The sequence below is a fragment of the Mesoplodon mirus genome (genome assembly GCF_964341445.2).
Source record: "Mesoplodon mirus genome assembly, chromosome: 7".
NCBI classification, from domain to species: domain Eukaryota; kingdom Metazoa; phylum Chordata; class Mammalia; order Artiodactyla; family Ziphiidae; genus Mesoplodon; species Mesoplodon mirus.
The window spans coordinates 77,100,188-77,123,387 of record NC_138983.1 but is presented as its reverse complement, the minus strand read 5'-3'; the positions used below and the strand labels follow the sequence as shown (position 1 = coordinate 77,123,387).

Sequence of the window (23,200 nt, the reverse complement as noted above, 5' to 3'; positions counted from 1 at the left end):
TGTTCTAAGAATCAGGTCCAAACTCCTTGGCATGGTTCCTACTTACAAGCCCAGACTTTGATCTCATGCTGCCTCCACGCAAGCTGAACTGCTTGTAGGTCCCCTAAGCACTGTGCTTTTCAGCCTCTGCCTTTGCCCATAAAGCTTCTTCTGCTTAGAGTATCGTGACCCACGCTTCTCACCTGGTTAACTTCTACCCATGTTCAAGATTCAGCCCTAGAATCATAAATTCTGATAAACTTGGCCAACCATACCTACCCCCCGACTCTTTACGGATTAGGCAGTTTTACTGGTGTTCACATAGTATCTGTATTTCTGATCTATGGACTCATCTGTCTCCTTTAAGGGATTGTAAACTCCTTTGGGGCAGGGAACATTTTTAAAAAAATAAAATTATTTTTGTAGGCTTGGGGATCTGAACAATAGTCAAGTCAAGTTTTAAAAATGAATACATTTGTATTTTTAGAATTTCTCCTGGCTTCAAGGTCCAAAAGAAAAAAGACACAAGAGCAGCTTTGCAAATTCACTGGGGGTCTTGCCTTTCCAGTGCTTTTCATTTTTATGCCCTGTGATTTTTGGGAAAGCAGGAGCCTTTTACTGTCGATTCTGGGTTACCCAACTGGGTAAGAGATAGTCTAGATAATGCAGATTTAGAGTTCAATATCAAATCATTTCCATTTAGCTTTGGAGTCATCTGAAAATTTGGATTTAAATGTTGAGTGGGTCTTATGTTCTTGGAATTGTCATTAGAAACCAGATACAGGAGTTACTGGTTGAGATCATACATGGTTACGTCCAGGTTATTGGACTTAACCATGCTGGTCACTGACCAGCTTTATCCCCCATTGAAAACGAGTAGACTGGCATTCTGGATTATATGTCAGTCTCTCATGAGGTTGGTTGGCATTACTGAAAAAATAAAAGTTGTGGATCCGCAAACCCATAGACTCTATAGGCTATGTTCCCCTGCAGAATTCTAACTACACGGCCACCTTATCTTCCTAACATCAAGTGGGAGCAGTCTGGCCGGTCCATCTCGTTCTCTTGATCTTGAGTCCTCTGCAAAAGACATCCCCCTTTTCTGCACCAGCACGTACGTCACAGCCCTGAAGAAAGTGTAGACATCTGAGATACGTTAACAGTGGGGGAGGGCTGATATCCCGTGAACAGACACATAAATGCCTGTTAGACCTGGAAATTGAAAACCAGAGAGGCGGGGCCCCACTGGTTTTGGCCCAGGCCACCAGCCCCTGGTGTTCCCAGCAAAATGTTCCCAATGTGGGAGTTTGAGGAAGCAGGGAAAGGCAGGTGGTGTGAGTTTATTAGGACTTGAGGCCCTCAGCCTCGCACTGAGGCCAGCTGAACCCCCAGAGCGTGCTTCCTGCCCTCCTATGGGCTGCTACTCCTAAAGGTACTTGGTTTCAACAGTTAGTTGTGCATCAGATTAAAGACTGAAGGGAGAGGGAACAGCAAGCCTAAGTTCTTCATATCATACGCCACCTCCCTTTCTCTTCTTATTATATAAGCAATTCATGTGAAAAAAAAATAAGGCAAGCAAAACAAAACAAAATTACCTGAAGTCTTGCTATCCAAAAGTTACCATTAGTATTTTGGTGTATACTTGTTCCAGATTTTTCTTTATTTTCAACCCTTCATTAAGGCCATTGTAGTCTTGACAGGTGATGCTGGCACAAGCACTTGAGATGAGGCTCCTCTTTTTAAAATACTGTATTTGCATTTGGCTTAATTTGTCTCAGGCCCTGCCTTGCCTGGTCCCCAGCGTGGTGTTTTCTGCTGCAGTCTCTGTAAATTGGAGTTGGGGTGATGGGGCGGTCAGGCAGGGCTGTGTGTATCTGTGTCTGTATGAGGGAGGGCGGGCACACTTTCCAGTGTTTCTGGGCAACAAGCAGGCATGCACTGCAGTTTCCTATTCCTCAGGCCTGGGCTGTGGAGACAGGGGAAGTACCAGGAAGGGGTGGACGACCCCGACCCAGCTAAATGGAAGGCCCAGCTCCGCTGTGCGCTCAACAAGAGCAGGGAATTCAACCTGATGTACGACGGCACCAAGGAGGTGCCCATGAACCCAGTGAAGATATATCAAGTGTGTGACATCCCCCAGCCCCAGGGCTCTATCATTAACCCAGGTGAGGCCCCAGCTGCTGGGGAGAAGGTGGACAGTGTGCCAGGTTCCGGGCTGGACCCTTAAAGCGATAGTCGACTTGAAAGTCGCCTCGCTTACAATGTTGAAGACTGGTAAATAAAGCAAGAAATCCTGTCCCTAGAAAGAACCCAGAGAACAAAAGATATAAACTCAGCACAGTCTTCCTGCCCACCCAGTGGAACAGTAAAGCATTAGAAAGAAGAGAGGGTATTGAGTTCTATAAAAAATAACTTCTCTTGGGACTCAACACTGAGAAGAGAGGCCAGGTAGTTTAGAAGAAGGAGGGCTTAAAACTTAGAAGGTCTGAGTTATAAACCTCGGTCTTTCCATTTCACTACTTGTGGGACATTGAATCAAGTCGTTCAACGTTTTGAGCCTCAGCTTCTTCCACTATAAAATCTGGGTTCTCATCTTTCCTGCGTATTTCAAAGGCTGTTCTAAGAATCAATTGCCATGACATTATGAAGGCTGTTAAGTTCTCTTTATAAATGATGGGTAAGTGATCATTTAATTTGTATGGTATTTTTCCTAGGAGAATACCACCTGATCCCTATATTTACTCAATGTTGAGCCAGTTCCGACTAAGAGCCAGATAATTTAGACTTGACCTCCAGTGCATCTAGTGAGGCTCTGCCATGAGGGAAGGGTCTGTCTTCACAGTAAGCTTATAAAGGAGAGAAGCTGTGCTCCTTGGGCCCTTAGAAGGGATGCGAATGCGTGGAAAGGGGTTTAGAGTAGGAATTAAAAGATTTCTAGGAGAAGGGAGCAGGGTCTGCAGCTCCTGGATAGGGGAGGGGATGAGAGCTTGCACTGGGGCTCCGTAGGAGGAGCTGGGAGTGGGGTGAACACCCTTGGTTCCCACTCTTTGGCATTGAGGGTGCACACTGAACCCAAGGAACCTCTGTGCTGGCAGTGCCTAGCTTGAACAGTGGGTCAGCTGCAGGGATGACAGTGCAACGTGAGCGCCTCACTTTTGACCTTTGTGTGTGTGTGTGTGTGTTTCTCGGGTAGGATCCACTGGATCTGCTCCTTGGGATGAGAAAGATAATGATGTGGATGAAGAAGATGAGGAAGATGAGCTGGACCAGTCACAGCACCACGTTCCCATCCAGGACGCCTTCCCCTTGCTGAACATCAATGGTGAGTGGGGTGGGGGGTGGGACCGAGGCATGGAGAGGATGTAAGGGGCTTTGATTTTGCAACCGTTGACACCATATCCACCATTGCACTGGGAGCAGCGACCAGGCCCTGGGGCCAGGCTGCCAGTCTGTTAGCAAGTAGGAGTCATAGGCAAAGGAACTCCGTAGGCATAGTTATCCCAGTGGGGTGGCTTCTAGGCAGAGAGAGCATCTTCTGAATCTTATGTGATAATTCAGAGAAATTAAAAAATGAAATTCATTCTCAATCCCGCATACAAATACACAAGCTGTTACAAATTTTGCTGATTTCCTTCAGGCCAAGTGCAGGGATCCTTTTCGTGAATTGTAGGCAAACTCTTCTGCTATTTCCCTCGGTACAAATTTTCTGTCACTGCCTTAACAGCCTCTGCTAAGGCGGTATCATGGGAAACTTGTGGCTCTACAGCTCTTAATACTAGGCTCTGATACAATTTCTCTACTAGAGACTTTTATCTTTTTTAAATTAATTAATTAATTAATTAATTTTTTGTGGTACGCGGGCCTCTCACTGTTGTGGCCTCTCCCATTGCGGAGCACAGGCTCTGGACGTGCAGGCTCAGCGGCCATGGCTCACGGGCCCAGCCGCTCCGCGGCATGTGGGATCTTCCCGGACCGGGGCACGAACCCGTGTCCCCTGCATCGGCAGGCGGACTCTCAACCACTGCGCCACCAGGGAAGCCCTATCTTGTTTTTAAATTGACTTTTTGAATTCAGCTTCCCAGGAAAGATGCGTTTAGAGGTTGGAGGGTCCCTGTGAGACAGAGCAGGTACTGCACCTCCCATTGCACGTTCTGAGGACGCTCAAGCACAAGGTGAACTGCTCTTCCACAGCATCTTCCCTTGAACTTTTCACTGACGTGCTCGTAGTCATATGACGTGCATTCAGTTGAGTAGCTTTTCACTACTTTTCTAAGTTCCATCTGGCTGCTAGGGTCAAATGAGATACTTTTGCCACCTAGAAAATTTAGTATATCCAGAGGATTCCTGTAGGATTTTGGAGTCCCCTTCCCTAGGTGATGCCCCTTCTTTTGAGAATGAGGAAATGACTCTTATCTGTCTACTTGCCCTCCTTCACTTACCCTGTCATTTATAACCTTGCAAGCAAGTGATGAGTCAAGACAACGATCATAGAGCTCTCTCAGGTTAATACTGCCACAGCTACATTCCCACTTGGTGCAATTTTAAGATTTGGACATTTGGAAATGTGAGATCCTTTCCCAAATCTTTGGCTCACTCATTCTGTTATTCTCACCCCTTAAAAGGATACAACCCATTTCCAGGATCATGATTTACCTTTTTTTTTTTTTTTCATGTTTTTTTAAAGCTAATATTGTGTGTCCTTACGTTATGGGGCACCTTGGATCCTTTATGGAAACATGTGAACATATATTAAAAATAAAAAAGTAAAATGTGGCCCTACAGCCACAGCGGGATTTCATTGCCCTGAGAGAGGAGTTGGGGCGCATCAGTGACTTCCACGAAGCCTATACTTTCAAACAGGCTCCGGGCCAGCCAGTTTCCGGCTTAAGCAAGGAGAATGTTCCAGCGGTAACCAACAAGGAGAACCTGGCGACGCCGGTCTCGACTCCATTCCTGGAGCCGACCCTGGGGAGCGACGGCTCTGCGGTCACTTTCGGGAAAACCCAAGAGGATCCCAAACCATTTTGCGTGGGCAGTGCCCCACCGAGTGTGGACGTCACCCCCACCTACACCAAAGACGGAGCTGACGAGGCAGGATCAACCGATGGCAAAGTTCTGAAACCAAAGCCATCTAAGCTGGCAAAGAGAATCGCAAACTCCGCTGGTTACGTGGGTGCCCGGTTCAAGTGTGTCGCTACCGGACTGTACGCAGACTCCAGTCAGCTCGGCCGGGAGCAGCGGGCATTGCAGGTGAGCCCCCCTCACCCGAATTTCAGGAGCCTGACCAGTTGTCAGGTTTTTTTAATGTGTGAAGAGGAGGGGGCCGGGGGTATGATAGGGCAGGACACCGGGCTGATTTGGTTAATGAAGCTTAGGATAATTTAAATGTTTGAAATGTGTCCAGTAAGGGGACGTAAGTGGATACTTGAAGTTATTCTGTAGATTTTAAGCGAACTCCACTCGAATGCTGATAACGGAAGTTTTAATTATTGCGAAGGATGTCTAAAAGACTGCGTGACGTTTACCTATCAGTCGCTTTGATTTCTCTGCCGTTACTGTACGTTAACAAATATACCTAAAAGCGCTGCTCAGAATGCCTCACGTGATACTTGGTGGAGGTGTGTAGCGGCCGCATGTCTGTGAGATTCGTGCAATTTTGTTTTTCCACCAAAAAAACAAACAAACAAAAAAAACCAAAAACACAAACCTTGCTTAAAGGGATAGAGTATGTATTTAACTTGCTAGTGAATGATAGATGTTGTATAGGAATTTCCTTAAGGTATTTTACTTTTAATTAAAAGACAAATAAAGCCAAATTGTTTTGCAATGTTAAGAAAAAAATTGGTTCATGCTTATAAAAATGGATGAAGTTATCTAAATGATCCATTGAGTGCCCATTTTAATTACATAGATGGAAGGATTACAAGAGGACAGTATTTTATGTCTACCCGCTGCTTACTGTGAGGTCAGTTCTTCAAATTTTTATTACTAGAATCTTCCATAAACCTTTTGAGTTAAATTTCATTTCCAAATATACAAAGGGAAGTTTGTGGGCCATGGTCGTCTTTATTCATTGTGCATTTGTTTTCTTTTCTGTTGTGTTTTTGTTTCGCTTTCTTTGCGTTGTATTTTTGTTTTGTTTTATTTACCTTCGAAAGAGAATGTCTGTCTGTATGCCACAGTGTATGTATGGCTATACATACACACCACATATATCTCTACATACATAGGGCTTTACGAATAAAGAGTGTGTGACTAGTTACACATAGACACTCTTACGTTTTTATCGTTCAATTTTAAAATATCTCAGTTGTATCATAAATTGTGGTTGGTTTTGGGCAAACTTTTCTTTGCAGATACTTTCCTTTAAGGTAAGGGCAGTGAAATAGCTTTGGTGGTAAGGTGTGTCTTTTTTCCATCTCCGTTCTCTTTGTAGCGTGCAGTGATGCGCTTCTCAGAGTTGGAGATGAAAGAGCGAGAAGGTGGCCACCCGACGACCAAAGACTCCGAGGTGCGCAAATTCAGCCCCGCTGACTGGGAAAGGCTGAAAGGAAGTCAGGACAAAAAGCCAAAGTCGGTCGCCCTGGAGGAGGCCATTGCCGACCAGAACGACAGTGAGAGATGTAAGTGAACCCAGGCGGCTCGCGTGTGGTACCACGTCGGTGGGAACGGGGCGGTTCCTCCCCCAGTGCCGAGGGAGGTGAGAGGAAACAATACGCTTCCGACGGCCCAGCGTCTGGGTGCTGGCTGTTCGGAGAACGGGCTGCTCTGGCCACCCTTCCCAGCTGTGGATTGCAAGGCTGGTTGTCCTTTTGAGCGTTGCGGCATCCAGGAGTGAAGCACCTATGAAATGTTGTTTCCTGGCACGCATCTCCTTTTTCCGGAGCAATGCTAGTCCTGTAGTTAGTAATAGTCTGATACAGTAGAGCAGAGGAATGGCGGTGCAAGACCTCCAGCATAGCAGGTATGTGTTCTGTTTTGTAGCAGGTACGGATACGGGTTTTTGGTAGCAGTGGAATGACACTTGCAGCCAGAGCCAGACCCTCCAGAGTGACAGTCTCCTATGGGAGGGAGTGGAGAGTACTCGGATTCTCCCTCCAAAGGCAGAGGTTTCGTTCAAATGAGATGAGGGCTGATGAAGGCACCAGAAAGATGAGCATAATTATTTTCTGTGGCAGGCTTGTTTGCAGTCATTAGGAGTTGACAGCACGCTCCAAGGGCGTGGGATCAACGAGGGCGTTCTTCCTACCAGACGGGGTGTATTATGTTTTGGAGGCCAAATTGGAGAGAAAGCTAGTGTTTGCCTCGAGTCACACTCTGCGGTCCCATCAGCTGCTCCCCCACTGGGGTTGACTTCGGGCTTTGCCCTCGAGACTTCCTGGGCTAATGAGATGTGTTGGCAGCAAGTGGAGGTCTTTCTCCCGCTTTCTTCAGTGTGCATGCTTGTGGCCTGTGGCCTGTGGCCTGCAGCCTGCTCCGGACCCCAGAAACCTCACCGGTGATGGTGAGTGAGGGCACCTAGGTGAACGTCGAGGACAGGGTGGGCGTGAAATCCTCCTGAGACGGGACAGTTGGGGGTGGTGGGCACGTTTGGGAGGCCCAGGCCCTTGGACCCAGTCGTAGGGTCGGCGTTCGCCCGCATGCTTAGGTCGTGGGTGCCTGATGCAGTTCGGGAAAATTGTGGTCAGCAGCAGCGTGTGCTTCTCTGTGCTGCTTGGAGCACTGCCCTGCCCCAGCTCATCTTTGGGGTCAGACAAAGGCCTGTGGCCAGGGTTCTGGGTAAGCCACACCGGGACCGGTTTGTCCTACGTGGCTCCCGTAGAAGGGGATTTCTGGGGCTAGTCAGTGGCGGCCTTACCCGAGGGATGGGGCTCTTGATGTGCCTGGAGTAGACGATTCCGAGCTCCTCCCCCTCGGGATTGGAATGAAAAACGGAGGGTCCAGGCCACCCTGGAGTGAAGCAGCAAGAAGGCCTCCCTCCTTGCCTGTGCTCACAGCTGACACGCAGCCCTTACTCTCCTGAGTGGCCTCATAACTCAGCTCTTGGGGAAGTTTCTCAGAGAGACGTGGTAAAAGTGGGCAAGGCCAAGTTCACGGGGATGCACTTTTCTGAGGAGGGGACCTGCCTGTTCTGGGTGGACGGTGAGGGAGGCTGGAGGAAGGGAGCGGGCAGTTAACCGGCCTCGAGTCTTCTCGCCCTTTTCTCCAGCAACGTGGCCAAACCCAGGGTGGCCGCTGCCCTTCATGTCTCAGTGGCCTCACCCGCCCTTCTTCCCAGAGACGTTTGTGTGCGTCCTTCCCAGTCTTTCCTGCTGAGCTTGGAGACGAGAACTCGGTGTGGCTGATGGGGAGCAGGGCCTGAGCCCCAGATGATTCCGAAAGCCCCCTCCCCCCACCGCCTGCCTCCAATCTCAGACCGACCGACGGGTCTCTTCCTGGAGCACCCGGGACATGGCCCAGTGAGCCATGAATGGCCACCATGGGAGGGCAGGAGAAGGGTTGGGGAAGGTGAGGGGCTCCGTTTGAAAGATTGGGGCAATGGAGGTGGGTTCCCCACCCACCCTCTGTCTTGTAGAGACGTGGGGTTTGTAACTAGCTGGTCAGGAAAGGTCACCTGAAGGGGCCACTGTTCTTACCACGGCCTCCACATCCAAGGCACAGCAGGTGTTCATTCCATTCAGCTGGATATGAACGGGCCTTCTTGTTCTTGGGCCATCATGTCTTGAGCTGATACGGGCTCAGGTCCTTCTCATGGGTGTCGGTGTGGCCGAGAGCCGAGCTGTGAGCACATGGGAGCTGGGGCGGGGATTTGGGGCGGGCAGGGGTCCCAGAGAGGGTCCAGGATGCCTTCAAGATGCCTTCCCCCTTCTGAGGCAGCCCCTACCCATGGAGGGACCAGGAGCTTCCAAGGTGGTGGGTGCTGTTTGCGTGGCCCTGGTTGTCCTGGTGCGGGTGCATCTTGTTGCTAGGGGCTTGTTTAAAAAAGAAATTAACTTGAAAACACAGTGGCCGAGACACTCATTTATTCTTTATGATCACATGGGTGGCTGAGTGAAATTTTTATTTTGGAAGTTCACCAAATGAGTTTGGAGGTTCCTCAGACTTGGAAGTTCATCACTAGGAACCCTCAGTGGCATTTGAAGATGGGGCGGGGCAAGGAGGCATTGGTCCCTTCCTTCTCAAACTTGGAGTAACCATCTCCCTTGCCAACCACTTGGCTGGGACAGGCCTAGGACCTGCTCAGTGGCAGTGCCTGGCCAGGAGCTGGAGGAAGCCTCAGTCGAGGGGCTTCATGAAACTTCTTTGCTCAGGGAACTCTTCCAGCTGAGCACCTGCACGTTTGTAAACTACTTTGGAACAGAGGTCCCTGCACCCCTTGTGTAGCGGGTGTAACTTTGATCACGGTTAGCCCTGACTGGAGGTGCTACTATAGTTAAGCTACAGAGAAGGGGATTTTAATCCTGGGGAGCCTTCCAGCGACTCAGAACCCTCTCACCTCGTTTAGGCCTCACTGGGCATGGCTCAACCGTGGTGAGGGTGCTTTGCTGCCACAGTGACTTGTAAATGTTGCTGTGGTGATGCTTCTGTGAGGTGATGCTATGGTACAACCATAATGCATTTGGGATATATGTGCTGTGAGTCATAGGACCATGCTGCAGGGACCACGTTCACATCTTGCTTAGACTGGGTGACCAAGGGCACATGGCTTCCCACTTTTAGAAGGGCCAAAAGTAGCAATGATGGCAAAGCCTGATGGTTAGGATCCCCGTGTATCTATTTATCTCCCCATCTCCTTTGCCCTCAAGGGTCATCCTCCTGTGGGTCGTGGTTAGAACAGTCTTTGAGAAGCTCCAAGTGACACGGAGCCTCTACCCCATAGCTGGTGGCCATGGGCATCTTGGGCAGTCGGGGTGGGTGTCCTTCAGGGTTATTAGTGGCCTGGGTAAGGTCACACTAGCGTAAGGTCTTGGGGGGCCTTAGCTGAGGGGAATTGAGATCTTTGCCCTAAAAGGCTCCGGGGTTGGGGGAAGGGTGGATGGACCTAGTTTGGAAAAAGAAACTTTCAAATTGGACATGGGGGTTCTTAAGGTAGCCCTTCCATTCCTCCATGGATGCCCTCCCACGGAGCTTTTAGGGAAGGCTGATTGGACCAGATTGGACCCGAGAAGTCCAATGGTGTAACCAGCAGGGCTCACCTCTTAAAATTTCCTACATTTCAGGCCTGAGATTCAGGCTGGTCTGAAAGTCTTGGCATCTTTTGGTTAAAGGGATTTTTCCAGCCTTTCTCTGTGCTGAGCCCGGCCCGTGATTATGAAGCCCACCCCTGGAGGGAGGCTAGCAGTAACATTCCCACTTTACAAGTGAGGGGGGCCGAGTTGTAAAGTGGCGCCATTCCTGCCCGAGTGTTTAAGAGGGTCACAGAGCAGCCGGAGTGAGAGTTGCAGCACGCCGTCTTCACCGGGCCTGCGGTAGCCTGGGCTGCATCACCCGTAAGCACAGGCCAGGAGTTTGGGGCAGGAGACCCTCGCGGTTGGGGTGATTCCACCATTCCGGCAAGAGTAGATGGGGATCTGCCCCACCTTGGGATACCCTTGGAGAAAAGCTAAGTGTGTTCCACCATTGAGAACACAGGTCAGGCTAGCCCAGGCCAGGGTGAGGTTCATCCCCACAACTGGCTGCCATTAAATGCTGGGAATGCCCCCAAGAGAGGCTGATCAGGGGACCAGCCGGCTGGGCAGAAGTGGGAGTGATACTTGAAGTGGTCTAGGGAGAGGAGGAGAAATGCGAGCAGCATGTGAGGGGTGTGTCCATGATTTCATCTAGAAAAACGGGCTGTGGGAGCTTAGCTCAGGTGTTAACGAAATACCAAACTCATACACCCACCCCCACCCCCGGCCGGTGATGGACACAGGGTCATCTTCGGGGAACTCTTTAACAGCACAGTGATCATTATGGAATTCTTTGTGTGTTAGAAACAATGTGACTAGCAAAGCAGTTGAACTGTTTCTTTGGCTAGAGCAAAAGTGAGGAGTGATGTTAGGCTGGGCTGATTGGAGGAAAAGCCCCAAGTGGATGCTAGATTGAGCAGAGGGGGCAGGAGCAAGCAGTTCAGCCCTGCCCGCCGCACCCCCCCCCACCCCACCCCCATGAAGGGGGTTGGAGTCTTGTCTTTGAAATGTCCTTAGATGCTTGTTGCCTGGGAAGGAAGGCGTGGAGACGTGCCAGGTGGGTGACTGGTGTCACTGAGGGCCTTCTTCCTAGACAGGAAATAGGAGCAGCCCCTCGATGGCAGTGAAATGCTTTTCCCCCCACGGGTGTGGAAAGAGGACAGACGGACTTGTAGCAATCTGGTTGAGTTCTTTGAAATTGCCCTTGACCCTTGTGTGTGCACCAGGAAGCCTTTCCTTTCCCTTTGCCAGGCTCCTCTTGCCTTGGTCTCCCCAGCTTCCCAGCCTCCCAGCATTCTTTCCCTACCCTTTTTCTTCACCCTCGCCCCTGCTGACCCAAGTGAACATTGGTGCTATGTCTGTGTAGATGGCAGTTGGGGGCTATTTGGTCTCTTGATGACATCAGCCTTTTTTGTTGACTAGCAGCTGTTTCCATAGTCATTTGTAGCTCTGCCCTGATTGGTTGGATCTTACTGTGAGGTCACTCACCCCCCTTTAAAAGTAAGCCACCTTGGAGAGTTAAGCAGTTAGGGAGTGATCTCACATGCCTATAGACGTATGGTGTAGATGCCTCACATTGACCCTTGAAGGATGGATTGTGAGTGGACTACGCGCCTCATTTTCTGCTTTCTTTGCTGGTTGTGTTCAGCTGTCCTTCCTTCGGGACGTCTTTCTGAGGGTTTTGTGCTTCCGGCGTGTGAGGCCCCTGGTCTCCAAAGGGGGGCGGTCTGTTGGTAGCAGATTGCCTTGGGCATGGGGGTCCTGCCTGCTCCTGGTGACCTTTGTTCCCTCCTTTCCGGGTTGTCTCCCCTCCCCTAGGGGAGTGTTATGATGGAAGCAAACCTGACCGCTTTGAAGCCCCAGAAGACAGTGATCTTCCTGAGGACATGGACACGGAGCCCCCCAGAGAGTCCCCCGCCGACCAGGCGGCCCCGGACGCGTCATGCAGCCCCACCCTCCGGCTGAACAGAAAGCGCAAGGTGTCTGGCGATAGGAACCACACTGAGACCACTGGGCTCCCAGAGGACTCTCTGCTGAAAGCCAAGCGGAGGCGGGTCTCCAAAGGTGAGCTTGGTTTGGCTTCGGGCCCGCAGGGCACCCTACGGAAGTCCTGGAGCGGAGCAGTGGAAAGTTCCAGTCCCACCCTGGAGCCCTGGGGGGAGCCACTCACACCTTCCCCACCCCCCACCCCCCCAAAGCCAGGTGCAGGGGCTGGAGCCCAAAGGTGGCCAAAGGCAAATAGGCCCCCTCCCGAGACTTGGTGACAAGTTCCAGCCAACACAGTGACCACACCCGTCCCCTCCCCCACCCCTGTTAGTGATGTGTAAGACAGTTTGTTCCCCACCCCCACCCCTGCCCCGGGGGGCTTCTTCATTAATTTGTAGTTACTTCTCCATTAGCTGACTGGCCTGAGAGGGAAATGACAAACAGTTCCTCTAACCACTTAGAAGAGCCACATTATAGTGAGCTGACCAACCTGAGGTGTGCATTGAATTAACAGGGCTCCATCCCAGAAAGCAGCGCCGCTTGCTGCACCTTAGAGAACGGGGGGAGCAGAGAGCAAACCTGGCCGGCAGGGCAGGAAGGAAGTGACCCAGGCGGTTCAGCCTGCGGTCACCCCCCAGGGCAATAGCATCTCCGAAGAGAAACCTGGCAGGAAAAGGGCAGAGGCCAAAAGCAACAGCAGCTGGTTGGAGGAGTCCCTTAAATGCAGTGACAATGAACAAGGTACGCACGGGGCGGGGGGCGCTCCTGGAGGGTGGATCACTCGCCCTCTGTGGGAAACGGCCCTGGAGGGGACCTGAGCGCCATCCAAGTTGACAAGAGTAGCGTGTGGCGAGCGGGGAGTTTTCTTCATGAGGTCCTTTCAGCCTGCACACTTCCTTATGGAATGGACAGTGAGGCGGGAGCTCGACTTCCTGGGCTGCTCCTCATCACCCAGCCCGCGGCTGGGCAGGAAGGGAAGTCTTGGGTGACCCCGGGCGCTTGTCAGTGCCCTCATTCCAGCCTCAGGCTGTCCCCAGTCGCCCTGTCCCGAGCACCCAGGCCCCCCACGGGTGGGGACGGGAGCGCAAGAAGGGCTGGCTTCTGCCCTCTCTTGCGGCCCTTTGAAGCGACTTGCCATTTGGCGTTTCGTGGGTTAGCCTATTTGCCGGTTGAATGTGGGATGATTAAAATATTAGTGCTTTGAAAACATAATTGGTATATCTTTAAAAACTGAAGCTGCTCCAACGATCAGTGCTAACAATGGGCTTTTCTTTCCTCACCGGCTACAACTGTGTAACGCCCGCTGCTTCTCCCCCTGACAGATGTGCTGTGCACGGACGGAGAAATGGATTGGCAGCCTTCGCCCCTGCCGCAGAAATACACCGACAACAGCGAGAAACCATCCGGGAAGCGACCGTGCAAAACCAAGCATTTGATCCCTCAGGAGCCCAGGCGGGGCTTGCCGCTGCCAGGGGACTCCTACGTGGACAATGCGGATGGCAAGGTACCTCTTGCCCCTGGCTCTCCCCCGCTCCCCGGGCCTGTGCAGGCACATCCCGCCTGCTTACTTCTCTGCTTCTGGGGACAAAGCTTTCCTTTTCCTGAAGCCCTCCCCACAAAACGTCCCTGCCCCTTCCTAGGGGACCTGTCTCCTGGGTGGTGGTGAAGTTTCCAGCTAGTAAAAATGCAACCCCTTCCTCGCGCCCCGCCTCCCCCAGACAGAGAGGAGGAAAAGTGCTTTCCTCCACTCAGGTTTGTAACTCAGGGAGGAGGCGAACCAGGCGGGTGTTGGAAGGACAGCCTGAAATGTGTGCGCTGCCTGGTTTCGTGATAGGTGACCGTCCGGAGATTTTGAAAGCGGCCTGAGCCCAGTTCCGACTATGATCTTTCGCCAGCCAAGCAGGACCAGAAGCCCTTGGACCGTTTGCAGCAATTGTTACCAGCTTCCCAGGCCTCGCAGCTGACATGCTCAAGCTCCCCTCCAGAGACCACCCAGTCCCGCCCGATGCCACCGGAAGCGCGGAGACTTATTGTCAATAAGAACGCGGGCGAGACCCTCCTACAGCAGGCCTCCCGGCTTGGCTACGAGGTGAGCATCCTTGTGGGTGCCCCGGATCAGGATCCGCCGGCTGCTGCTCCTTGGGTGGGGGACACACTGGCTGGGGATGGGGGGCGGGTCTCAGAGCCCAGCCCCCTCCACGTGGCGGGCTGGGCTGGGTGTTCCAGCAGGGTGTTTGCGTTGGCCCCGCTCACACTGCGGGCTCTTTGGTGGCTTGTTCAGTCGTGGTGTGAAAAGAAAGGCAGGCCTCTCTGATGTTCCGTTCCCGTTCAGGCAGGTAGGCTGCTTCGGCCAGTCCGGCTCACTTATCTCTGATACAAAATCTGACCTAACCCAGGGCTTGGCGACCAGGGGAATTTTAATGAGCCTTTTGGATTCTGAATAGCAAGAAGGAGAGTAGTTATTAGCTCTACTAACTTGTGCTGTTTGGGGCAGAGTGATGCCCCTGTGGGGTAGCGGGTGGGAAGTGTCTGTGCAGAGTAGGGGTGGGAGTGGGGCAGACCTGAGCAGTCTCTTTCTGAGAGGGCACGGGAGCCGAGGGCTGATGGGCGGGGAGCAGGGGTTGAGCCTTGCACAGAACTCCCTGTCCACACTGCTGTATCCCAACCCAGCACGGCTGATGACAGTGACAGCCTCTATTGCTAGAGCAACATAGAAAGAGAGCTGATATCTGCCTAAGCCCGTGGGATCTGTAGTAACTCCTTTCACCCTTTTAACCTCTTCACTTGGGAGTAACGAGTACTAGCCCACTCTCGGATGAGGAAACTGAGCCTCAGAGGGGTTAGCTGATCCCCGTACAGGTAGCAATCCAGCAGTGCTCCACAGCCCACCACGCTCCTCAGCAAGACTGGCTCACACTGGAATTGCCCTTTTTACAGTTCAAAACCTCTGTGAGACAGATGCCTCTCCATGCCCTGTGCAGTTCCCCCACCATACTTGTCAGTAGCAATTGTGATGCAATAGCCCACAGGGCAAAGGCATTTTTCTGTGCTGGCATCAGCCCTCTGGGAGTTGAATGGTGACAGTAAAACGCGGTTCAGCAGGCTGAGCGTGGAGGTGTGGCTGAGCACTGGGGTGGCAGGACCCAGGCTGGCCCGGAGCCCTGGCGCCCACACCCTCAGCCAGCTCTGTGCCCCTGTCCCCCGTCTCCCGTCGTGTCCCCCCACCCCGGTCCATAGTGCCGTGAGCCCTTGGAAGTGTGCCTGCCTTGGCCCTAAGGCCTGACTGTGGGTGGGAAGTTGGAAGCACTAGGGCTATGCTTAGTTTGGGGGTGTTTTGTTGTTGTTGTGGGTTGAATGTGCTCTTGTGTATATCTACACGTCTCTTGGAGACCTCTCCATTAGCTAGAGAGCACTTTGTGGTAGTTAGCGCAGTTACTTGCAGGTGAAGTCCAAGGAGCACCCAGTTGGTTTCCCAAGAGCTGAGAGCGGGCGCCTAGGAGGACAGAGCAGATGTTGCACATAGTGTTGAGCTAGACCCCCCGTGGTTGAGAAAATAGTCTCCTTGCTTCCAGCAAACGCTGGAGGTGGGGGGGAGACCCCTAACCCCAACTTTTGGGCTAGGGTTGAGAAAGTAGACTCCCGCTTCCAGCAAATGCTGGAGATGGGGGTGGCGGGGTGCTGCTGCACCCGCCGTGGAGGGCGGGGCTCCGAGCCCCACCTGTGAACTTGGCATCATTTCCAGCAGCCTCCCTTTGGGACCAGAGACGTCAAAAGACCCTCGTTGGTCCTCTAAGACAGTTTCCATTTTGGTTTGGTGGCTCTGAGGCCTGGACCAAGGGGCACTTGATCCATACTTTTTTAGGCTACCTGGCCTTTGATTGCACAGGAAGCCTTGGGAATGTTTACGGTGGGATTTGTTTTTTTCTTCAAATGTAAATTTCAATATGTAGATTCCACAGATCACCAGTGTTGATGCTGAACATTGTGACAAGTAGATGAACGCTTTCAACTTTGAATCCAACTTTCTGGGATTTCTCTGGGCAGAATTTTAAATGTTGGGATGATGGCCCAGTTGGGAGATGTGGCAGCTTCAACCTTTTAAAATTGAAGGACAGTTTGCTTAAGCAGATAAGGGTGTGGTTTGGGAGGGTTTTCCTGAAGTTTTGTCTTTAGCATTCTTGGTTATTTTCTTCTGCTTAGCCAAAGATACCATGTGCAGTACAAAGGCTGTCTGAGCTTTATGTCATTATAATGTGGTTCTGGAAGTTTAGAAACACACTCTGGCTTCAGATCCGCGTTAAATAGATCACTTGCGTGGCCAAAGACCTCAAACCTTTCCCTCCTGGGAAAAAGGCTTCTATTTCTTAGGCTAAAACGCCAGTGTGCAACCACATGCTTGTGCCTTTAGCGGTGATGGTTAAATTTTCTATGAATTGAATAAGTCATGCTTTTTAAAAAGTTAATGAGGCATTTAATTAACTAACAACGTCGGGCTTATGGCCTTTATGGTTACATTTTGCGGGTAATGGCATTCGGCTTATAGCCGCTGAACAGAGAGCTGTCCGACAAAAGCAGTTTGACTTTGCTCGGGAATGGCTGGGCTGCCCTTCAGACAGTCCCGTTTATTTCTAGCGGAGAAAATAAACCAAGGAATGTGTTGCGTGGACAGACTCGCCCCGCCTCTTCACCTTTCAGTTAGAGAAAGTGTCGGTGGCGATGGTTGCCATCCATTTAGAGGCCATCACCCTCCTAGCTAGGAGAGTGTAGTTAGCCCACTTGACCCCCAACAGAGAAGGCCTGTGGGATGCTCGTCACAGCTGGATTGCATCCCTCTAACTGGGGCCCTCTTGGGCCTTTTGAATCTTCCCAGCTGACCAGGTACCAAAGACCTGAGTTATAGGTCTAGTACTTCATGTTAATTGAACTTGGGGTTTAATATCTCTGGGCCTCAGTTTCCAAGTGTTGAATGAGGATAGTACTACCTTCCTTTCCTGCTATCTCCTGGGTTCCTGTGGGTGACAGAAGACGTCCTCATCTGGGGGAATGGGAACCACTGTGTAAACAGTGGGATCAACGTGGTTGAGTTAGGACAGCCCGTGGCAAAAAGTCTGACCTGGCCGTGGGGCTACTGCTGCCTTTGCTGCCATCTTCCAGGAGAAGAGAGTTGACTTACCCACCAGCTTGGACGGCCTTTCATTTCTAGGTACCCTTGAATCTGCCCTAGTAGTGATGAAGGTTTCCAGGCGAAGGCCATGATTGTCACAGCAAATAAACCCTGGGTTGAGTAAATTGATGTGTGCACAGCAGTTGGTGGCCTTCAGACATGATCCCAGAGCCACGTGACAGGGCCTCTCCCTGGCTGGGGCACACAACTCATTAGCTTGCAGCCGTCCACTCAAGTCTGGCTAGTGAGGGCCTGCTAAAAGCGCAGCAGCTTCATGCGGTATCCTGGATACCAGGGCTCGGGGCAGGTGGCCTGGGAGCCCAGAGGATTGTGGGCTTTCTGGCAGGTTGGGATGTAAACGGAGAAACGCATTCGTGGGCGTGCCTTTTGTCTTCCTCCTCTTGTTTTGGAAGGGAGCTGCTGCAGTGACCTGAAGTAACAGGGCACTGATGGCCAGGTTTACCAGCATGCCCCATTGGGTTCACGTGGTAAGCAAATGGAACATTCTAGTTCTCTCCCAAGTGAGTGGTCACCTTTGATTGGCGTGTCCTCCAAAGGGCATAAAAGGTTTTACAGAACCCATCTCGCACTTATGGGCGGCTAGAATGACCCCCGTTTTAGGTTTAACAGATGAGTTACCTGAGAGATGTCACAAGGAGGCCTGTTCTGACCCCATCCCATCCCCCCTTACCAGCAGACCATGTGTTGGGCCACATGCATGTTCTGCCTACTCCCAGCTCTCAGAACCTGACAGCTCTCTGCTGGGCACAACTTACCCAGTATAAACAGTATAACGTGTTTTCTGGTGGCAAACGCTTTCGACGTGTCTGAAAACGTTCTTAAGGTAATAAAACATTGAATAAATTCCTGCTCTGCTTACTGGGAGTGGTTCATATTAATATTTTAACAAGCCAAAGAAATAAGGTTAATAACAGTGATTCTAATGCACAGTGTTGACACAGAACATCTCTGGGGGGGGTGGGTTGTGAACGTTTTATTTGATTCTTGAAATGTGGAGGTTGCAGCCTGTGGTGTATCAGGTTCCTGTCATTAACTTGAGTAAATATGAGAATATTAAGACTGATTCTGCCCCGAGAGGGTGGAGTGAGGCAAAATAGAGGGTGGGGTTATTGGAGGCATTTTGGGTCATTCCTCGAGAATGGAGGGAGAGAGCTTCTCTTTAACTCTACTTAACGTACAGACAAGAGCATCTGAGGCCCAGGTTCTGATTTGGGGTCTTAACAAGGGGCGCGAGGATGTAGCTGACCTGCATGTCCCTGCTTCTCTAAGCTGGGGAATGTTCTCTGGCTGATTTAAGCTCTCTTTAAGTGTTGGTCATCCATACTTTGATCTAAACTTGTGTTATCGTCCACTGCCACTGACCGAACAGACCCATCAAGTGAGAATGGTCTGTGCTTGGCAATGTGTCATCTAAGATGTTAGCAGCCGTGACACCTCTGTACTGGTCACGTCGGCCCCTGGGCTGAGGGCTCTCATCGTTATCCGAATGCGTCCTCTCAGCAGCCCTGTGGAAGCTTGGAGAAGTTCAAGGGTAACTTGTCCGTGGCCAGGCCACTGGTGCAGCAGAGCCTTAGACAACACTGTCTGCATCTCCAAGCCCTTGTCACGCACTCTCGCCCCCCAGCAGGATGCCTGCCGCCTGCCCGCGCCATGGTGGGCTTTTGGCCCCAAGGATGTATGCCTTTGAAAGTGGGCACCGCCAAGCTATGGGGAGGTCACCCTTACAAGGTTCACTGTATGGTGGTCTGATGGTATCTCCTCTCCTCTCCTCTCCTCTCCCCGTAGGAAGTGGTCTTGTACTGCCTGGAGAACAAGATTTGTGATGTGAACCACTGCGACAACGCGGGTTACTGTGCCCTGCACGAGGCTTGTGCAAGAGGTTGGCTCAACATCGTACGACACCTCCTTGAATATGGCGCCGATGTCAACTGCAGTGCCCAGGATGGAACCGGGTCAGTGGCGGTCTTGCGCTCTTGGCCTGGCCCTGCTGGGGCATAGGCAGTGGTTCTCAGGGTGTGCGGGGAACCCCAGAAGGAAAGATGGAGAGTGAGTGCCATGTAAGCACACTGATGGCGGAGTCCTCTAGAATGGAACCGGACAGATCTTTCTGGCAAATTTACATAGAACTTTAAAAGTCTGTGACGCTCTTATGGACAGAAGTCCCTGAAAATGTTGAGCCTGCATGAATAATCAGGGGTGTTCTCTTTTAAGACCCTGGACTCTTCACCAGCGTCTGTTGAATCTCAATCTTGAACATATATGTGAGTTGAAAGTTGCAGGAGTACAGACAGGTCCAGTGGCAACTGGCTTGATAGGACCTGCCGTGTCCACCCACATCCCCGGGCCTGGCCCCCACTCTGTCCTTGACCTCGGTTTATTGGCCAGAGGCCCAGGTCTGAGTCAGCCCAAGCATCTTCCCGGTTGTACCTGGGATGCCACCACGAGGCAGGGCACTGGGGCTTTCCTGACAGTCATAAAATGAGCAAAACCGTAAGGTATTTGGTGGTTCGTGGTTTCCAAATAGCATCCTTTCTGGATGGGACTGCGGACAGTGTTCCTGACCCCAGCGGACACGGGCAGGAGGACTCTGTATCCTCCTGAGAACTCGCCCTGCCTGTCGACTGCTTCTGGGCGAGAGGGTTGATCACTCATCTCCAAGTTGGTTTCAGGAGAGGTTCCACTTTGCCCCTAGTTTCTTTTACAAACTGCACTTTTTGGGTTTTGTTTGTAATGGTGTAACAATGGCTTCTCGTATCTGCTTCCTTGATGCTGGGGTTCTTCCCCCCACCCCGCCGTATGTTACCTTCTTACAGTCTGTCACTATTTAAGTTCATTGGAAACGTTTTCATCGTTGTCTGAGTTCCTCCTTGGGCCATGCATTAAGAGAGATTTGCATTGAAGAATTAGGCCTGAGATGGTCCCTTCACCTGTCCCGTAAAGGGTTATGTGTTGAAATAACAGAGTAATTTGTCGCAGCGACCGTAAACTCACCTCCTCAGTGAAATAGCGCGCCTACGAGCCTTGGCCACACACGCTCGATTTTGCCCCGTGTCCTTAGAAGCAAGCGTCTCGTGCACAGGTGTAATCCCCCGCACCTCTCCTAGGCCTCTCCACGATGCTGTCAAGAATGATCATCTCGAAATTGTCCGCTTGCTCCTCTCCTACGGTGCTGATCCTACCCTGGCTACGTACTCAGGTAGAACCATCAAGAAAGTGAGCCACAGCGAACTTCTGGAGAAGTTCTTAACAGGTATGGCAGAGGTCAAGACACGGTCTTGTTCAAGCATCTAGACGGTGACTTCACAGCCTTTCACCTGGGTTCCCCCTACCCCCACCCCCCGTTTACTCTAAGTGACCCTTTACTGGGAAAAGCGGCCCAACGTTAGTCTGTCAAAGAAGAGATACATACTTTGAGTTTTGCAAGGTGGGGGGCTGGAAAACTCTTAGCTAGCCAGGCTAGCTTTTGTTTGGCAGGCTGGGGCGGTGAGGCGGGCAGTCCCTCAGGAAGGCGGGTGGACGCGTGGGGAGGTTTCAGTCAGATACCTGGAGGCATGTGCAGTGGGACTTATCAGGAGGTGACACCAGCCCCAGCGTGAGATGTTCCCGAACTCCAGCAGCATTTGCCTCTTACCAGCAGGCGTTATCTTGTCCTTGTTTCTGTTTCTCTCTCTCTCTCTCCCCCTCTCTCTGCAGACTGTTTAAATAACCTGCAGGCTCCTGACGACGGTAACCCCGGTTGCTCTTCGGAGTTCTCTGGCAGCTGTGTGTGTGGTGAGCAGCCTTGTTCGTTTCAGTTGGGCTTGTGGGGGTGGGGGTGGGGGTGGTGCTGTGAGCAGGACTTGCTTGGGAAAGAATTTTTCCAGGGTCCTTTTTGGCGAACAGCTGGAATCTTGCTCCAGCTTACTGACCTCTCTCTTGTTTGCCCCCCCGGTTAGAACCAGATGATGAAAGTGGTTACGATGTTTTAGCAAATCCCCCAGGACCGGAGGACCAGGATGACAGCAACGAGGCCTATGGTGACCTATTGGAATCTGAATTTTCCGAAGACCCCCTTTTGCCGTGTTATAACGTCCAGGTGTCCGTCGCTCAGGGGTGAGCGTGGCCAGCGTGTGGTCGAGAGCCAGCCCAGCTGCTCTGTGGGGTGGCAGGAGTTAGAAATCCCCTTCAGCAGATGAGGGTGGCTGGGTTGGGGGGTGAGTGAATTCCTCACCAAGTGTCCACCGACCTCACATAATGCAGTGGAACTTTTCCAGAAAAGTTTGGGGTGTGGGAGGGTTCCCCAGCCAACTGCCCTCATTGGAACACACCCCTAGAGCCCAAAGGACACGGGAGTCAGCGACTGCAATTGCACAGTTTCAGTAAACTCTTGGGGAAGGGATCCTCCCCAAACGGCTACCATAGGGGCCTTCCAAGGCGCGTGAGGTCCACGGGACGATACTGATGTGTACCCTCTTCTCGTATAAGATTAGAGAAAGCCGTATGTGGCACCTGGGATCTTATGTGTCTTCAGATTTGCTTAGATCGAGTCTTGTCCCCACGGTCGGGCCACTGTGCCCCATGACCAACCCTTCGGAGTGAACACATCAGGAGACCTTTCTCTGCTGTGTGTTGACCCTGGTGCTTAAGGAGTAGCATCCCCCTTGGACTCTGAGGCTGGGAACGTGTCTGCCTTTGTGGTGACATTCTATTTGGGATAGAGATCATAAAGCATGGCAGGGTATCAGGAAGGATTTTACCACCTCCCTTCTCGAAAAAGCCTCACTCCCGGCAGCAGTGAGGGGCGGCTTGGAGGTGTGGGAAAGGAAAGGAAAGCCAGGTGACCTCGAGTGTTTCTCATGCTCTCTCCGTGAGGGCCGGAGGAGAGGAGAGGTCAAAGAGGTGTTTGCCATCTCCATTGGGTTGGCATACAGACTGGTTTTCCCCAGTGACTAGAACGGGGTACACTTACTTGGAGAGGGGTGACCTGAGTTGTGGCCAGAGCCAAGGCAGCACTGGGGTGGCCTGCAACGAGGCTCGTTCAGGGGCGCTGCTCCTGCTTTTGTCTAAGTTGGCTGATCCGCCCTAGGTGGTCTCTTAACACATGCACATGAGTCCAGAGTTCCCCCGCTAGAAGTAGATCTTCCGGGCTTCCCTGGTGGCACAGTGGTTAAGAATCCGCCTGCCAGTGCAGGGGACACAGGTTCGAGCCCTGGTCGGGGAAGATCCCACATGCCACGGAGCAACTAAGCCCGTGCGCAGCAACAGGCCCAACGCAGCCAAAAATAAATAAATAAATAAAATTAAAAAAAAAAAAAGAAGAAGTAGATCTTCTAAGGACAGTGAGAAGTGGGGTGGGGGTGGGGTAATCAAAGTGGAAGTAGCAGGCCCTTTCACCGCCAGGAGACGGGTAGTTCATAGTTGGGAGCGCCTCTAATTTTGCCGGAAACTCAAACCACTGTCCTTTCTCTGGTGTAGGCCTCATAACTGGCTGTTGCTCTCAGACCTGCTCAAGAAACTGCAAATGTCCTCCTGCATATTCCGCTGCAATTTCCCAAATGTGGAAATTGTCACCATCGCGGAGGCCGAGATCTACCGGCAAGTGTCAGCAAGTCTCTTATTCTCTTGCCCCAAGGACCTAGAGTCCTTTAATCCAGAAAGTAAGGAGCTCTTAGATCTGGTGGAGTTCACGAACGAGCTTCAGACTCTGCTGGGCTCATCCGTGGAGTGGATCCTCCCCAGAGACCTGGACTCAGACGACGACTGGTGAGCTCGCCGGGGCCCGCCGTGTACAGTGTGTCATGGTGTTAATCCTTGTGCATATGTGTCCTAATACGACTATTTCTGTAAAGAAAGGACACTATGAGACACGACTCCAGTTGGAAGGACTTCAAAACATGTTTTT

The 23,200-nt window shown here is 51.7% G+C and overlaps 2 protein-coding genes across 4 annotated transcripts in view; both read left to right on the top strand.

Moving 5' to 3' along the window:
- Positions 1 to 4,822, top strand: part of LOC309807091 (interferon regulatory factor 6-like) — a 10,557-nt gene extending 5,735 nt beyond the window's left edge. For 2 of the 3 annotated variants that reach the window (XM_082626321.1, XM_082626323.1), the window contains 2 exons: positions 1,939 to 2,144; positions 3,173 to 4,822. In XM_082626321.1, the coding sequence (XP_082482447.1) occupies positions 1,939 to 2,144; positions 3,173 to 3,345 (379 nt within the window). In that variant the 3' untranslated portion in view covers positions 3,346 to 4,822. Of the gene's footprint in view, positions 1 to 546; positions 624 to 1,938; positions 2,145 to 3,172 lie in introns of those variants that run through there. The other variant, XM_082626322.1, reaches the window with a different exon arrangement.
- Positions 4,747 to 23,200, top strand: LOC309807976 (BCL-6 corepressor-like; the record flags this gene model as incomplete). The annotated part of the gene is given in 14 exon segments (XM_082627986.1): positions 4,747 to 5,229; positions 5,891 to 5,944; positions 6,416 to 6,602; positions 11,967 to 12,212; positions 12,649 to 12,693; positions 12,696 to 12,875; positions 13,457 to 13,638; positions 13,969 to 13,986; positions 13,990 to 14,223; positions 19,105 to 19,271; positions 20,424 to 20,569; positions 21,013 to 21,090; positions 21,255 to 21,411; positions 22,774 to 23,200. Coding segments are annotated over 14 exon segments (2,469 nt in total), but the record flags the coding sequence as incomplete, so codon positions are not given.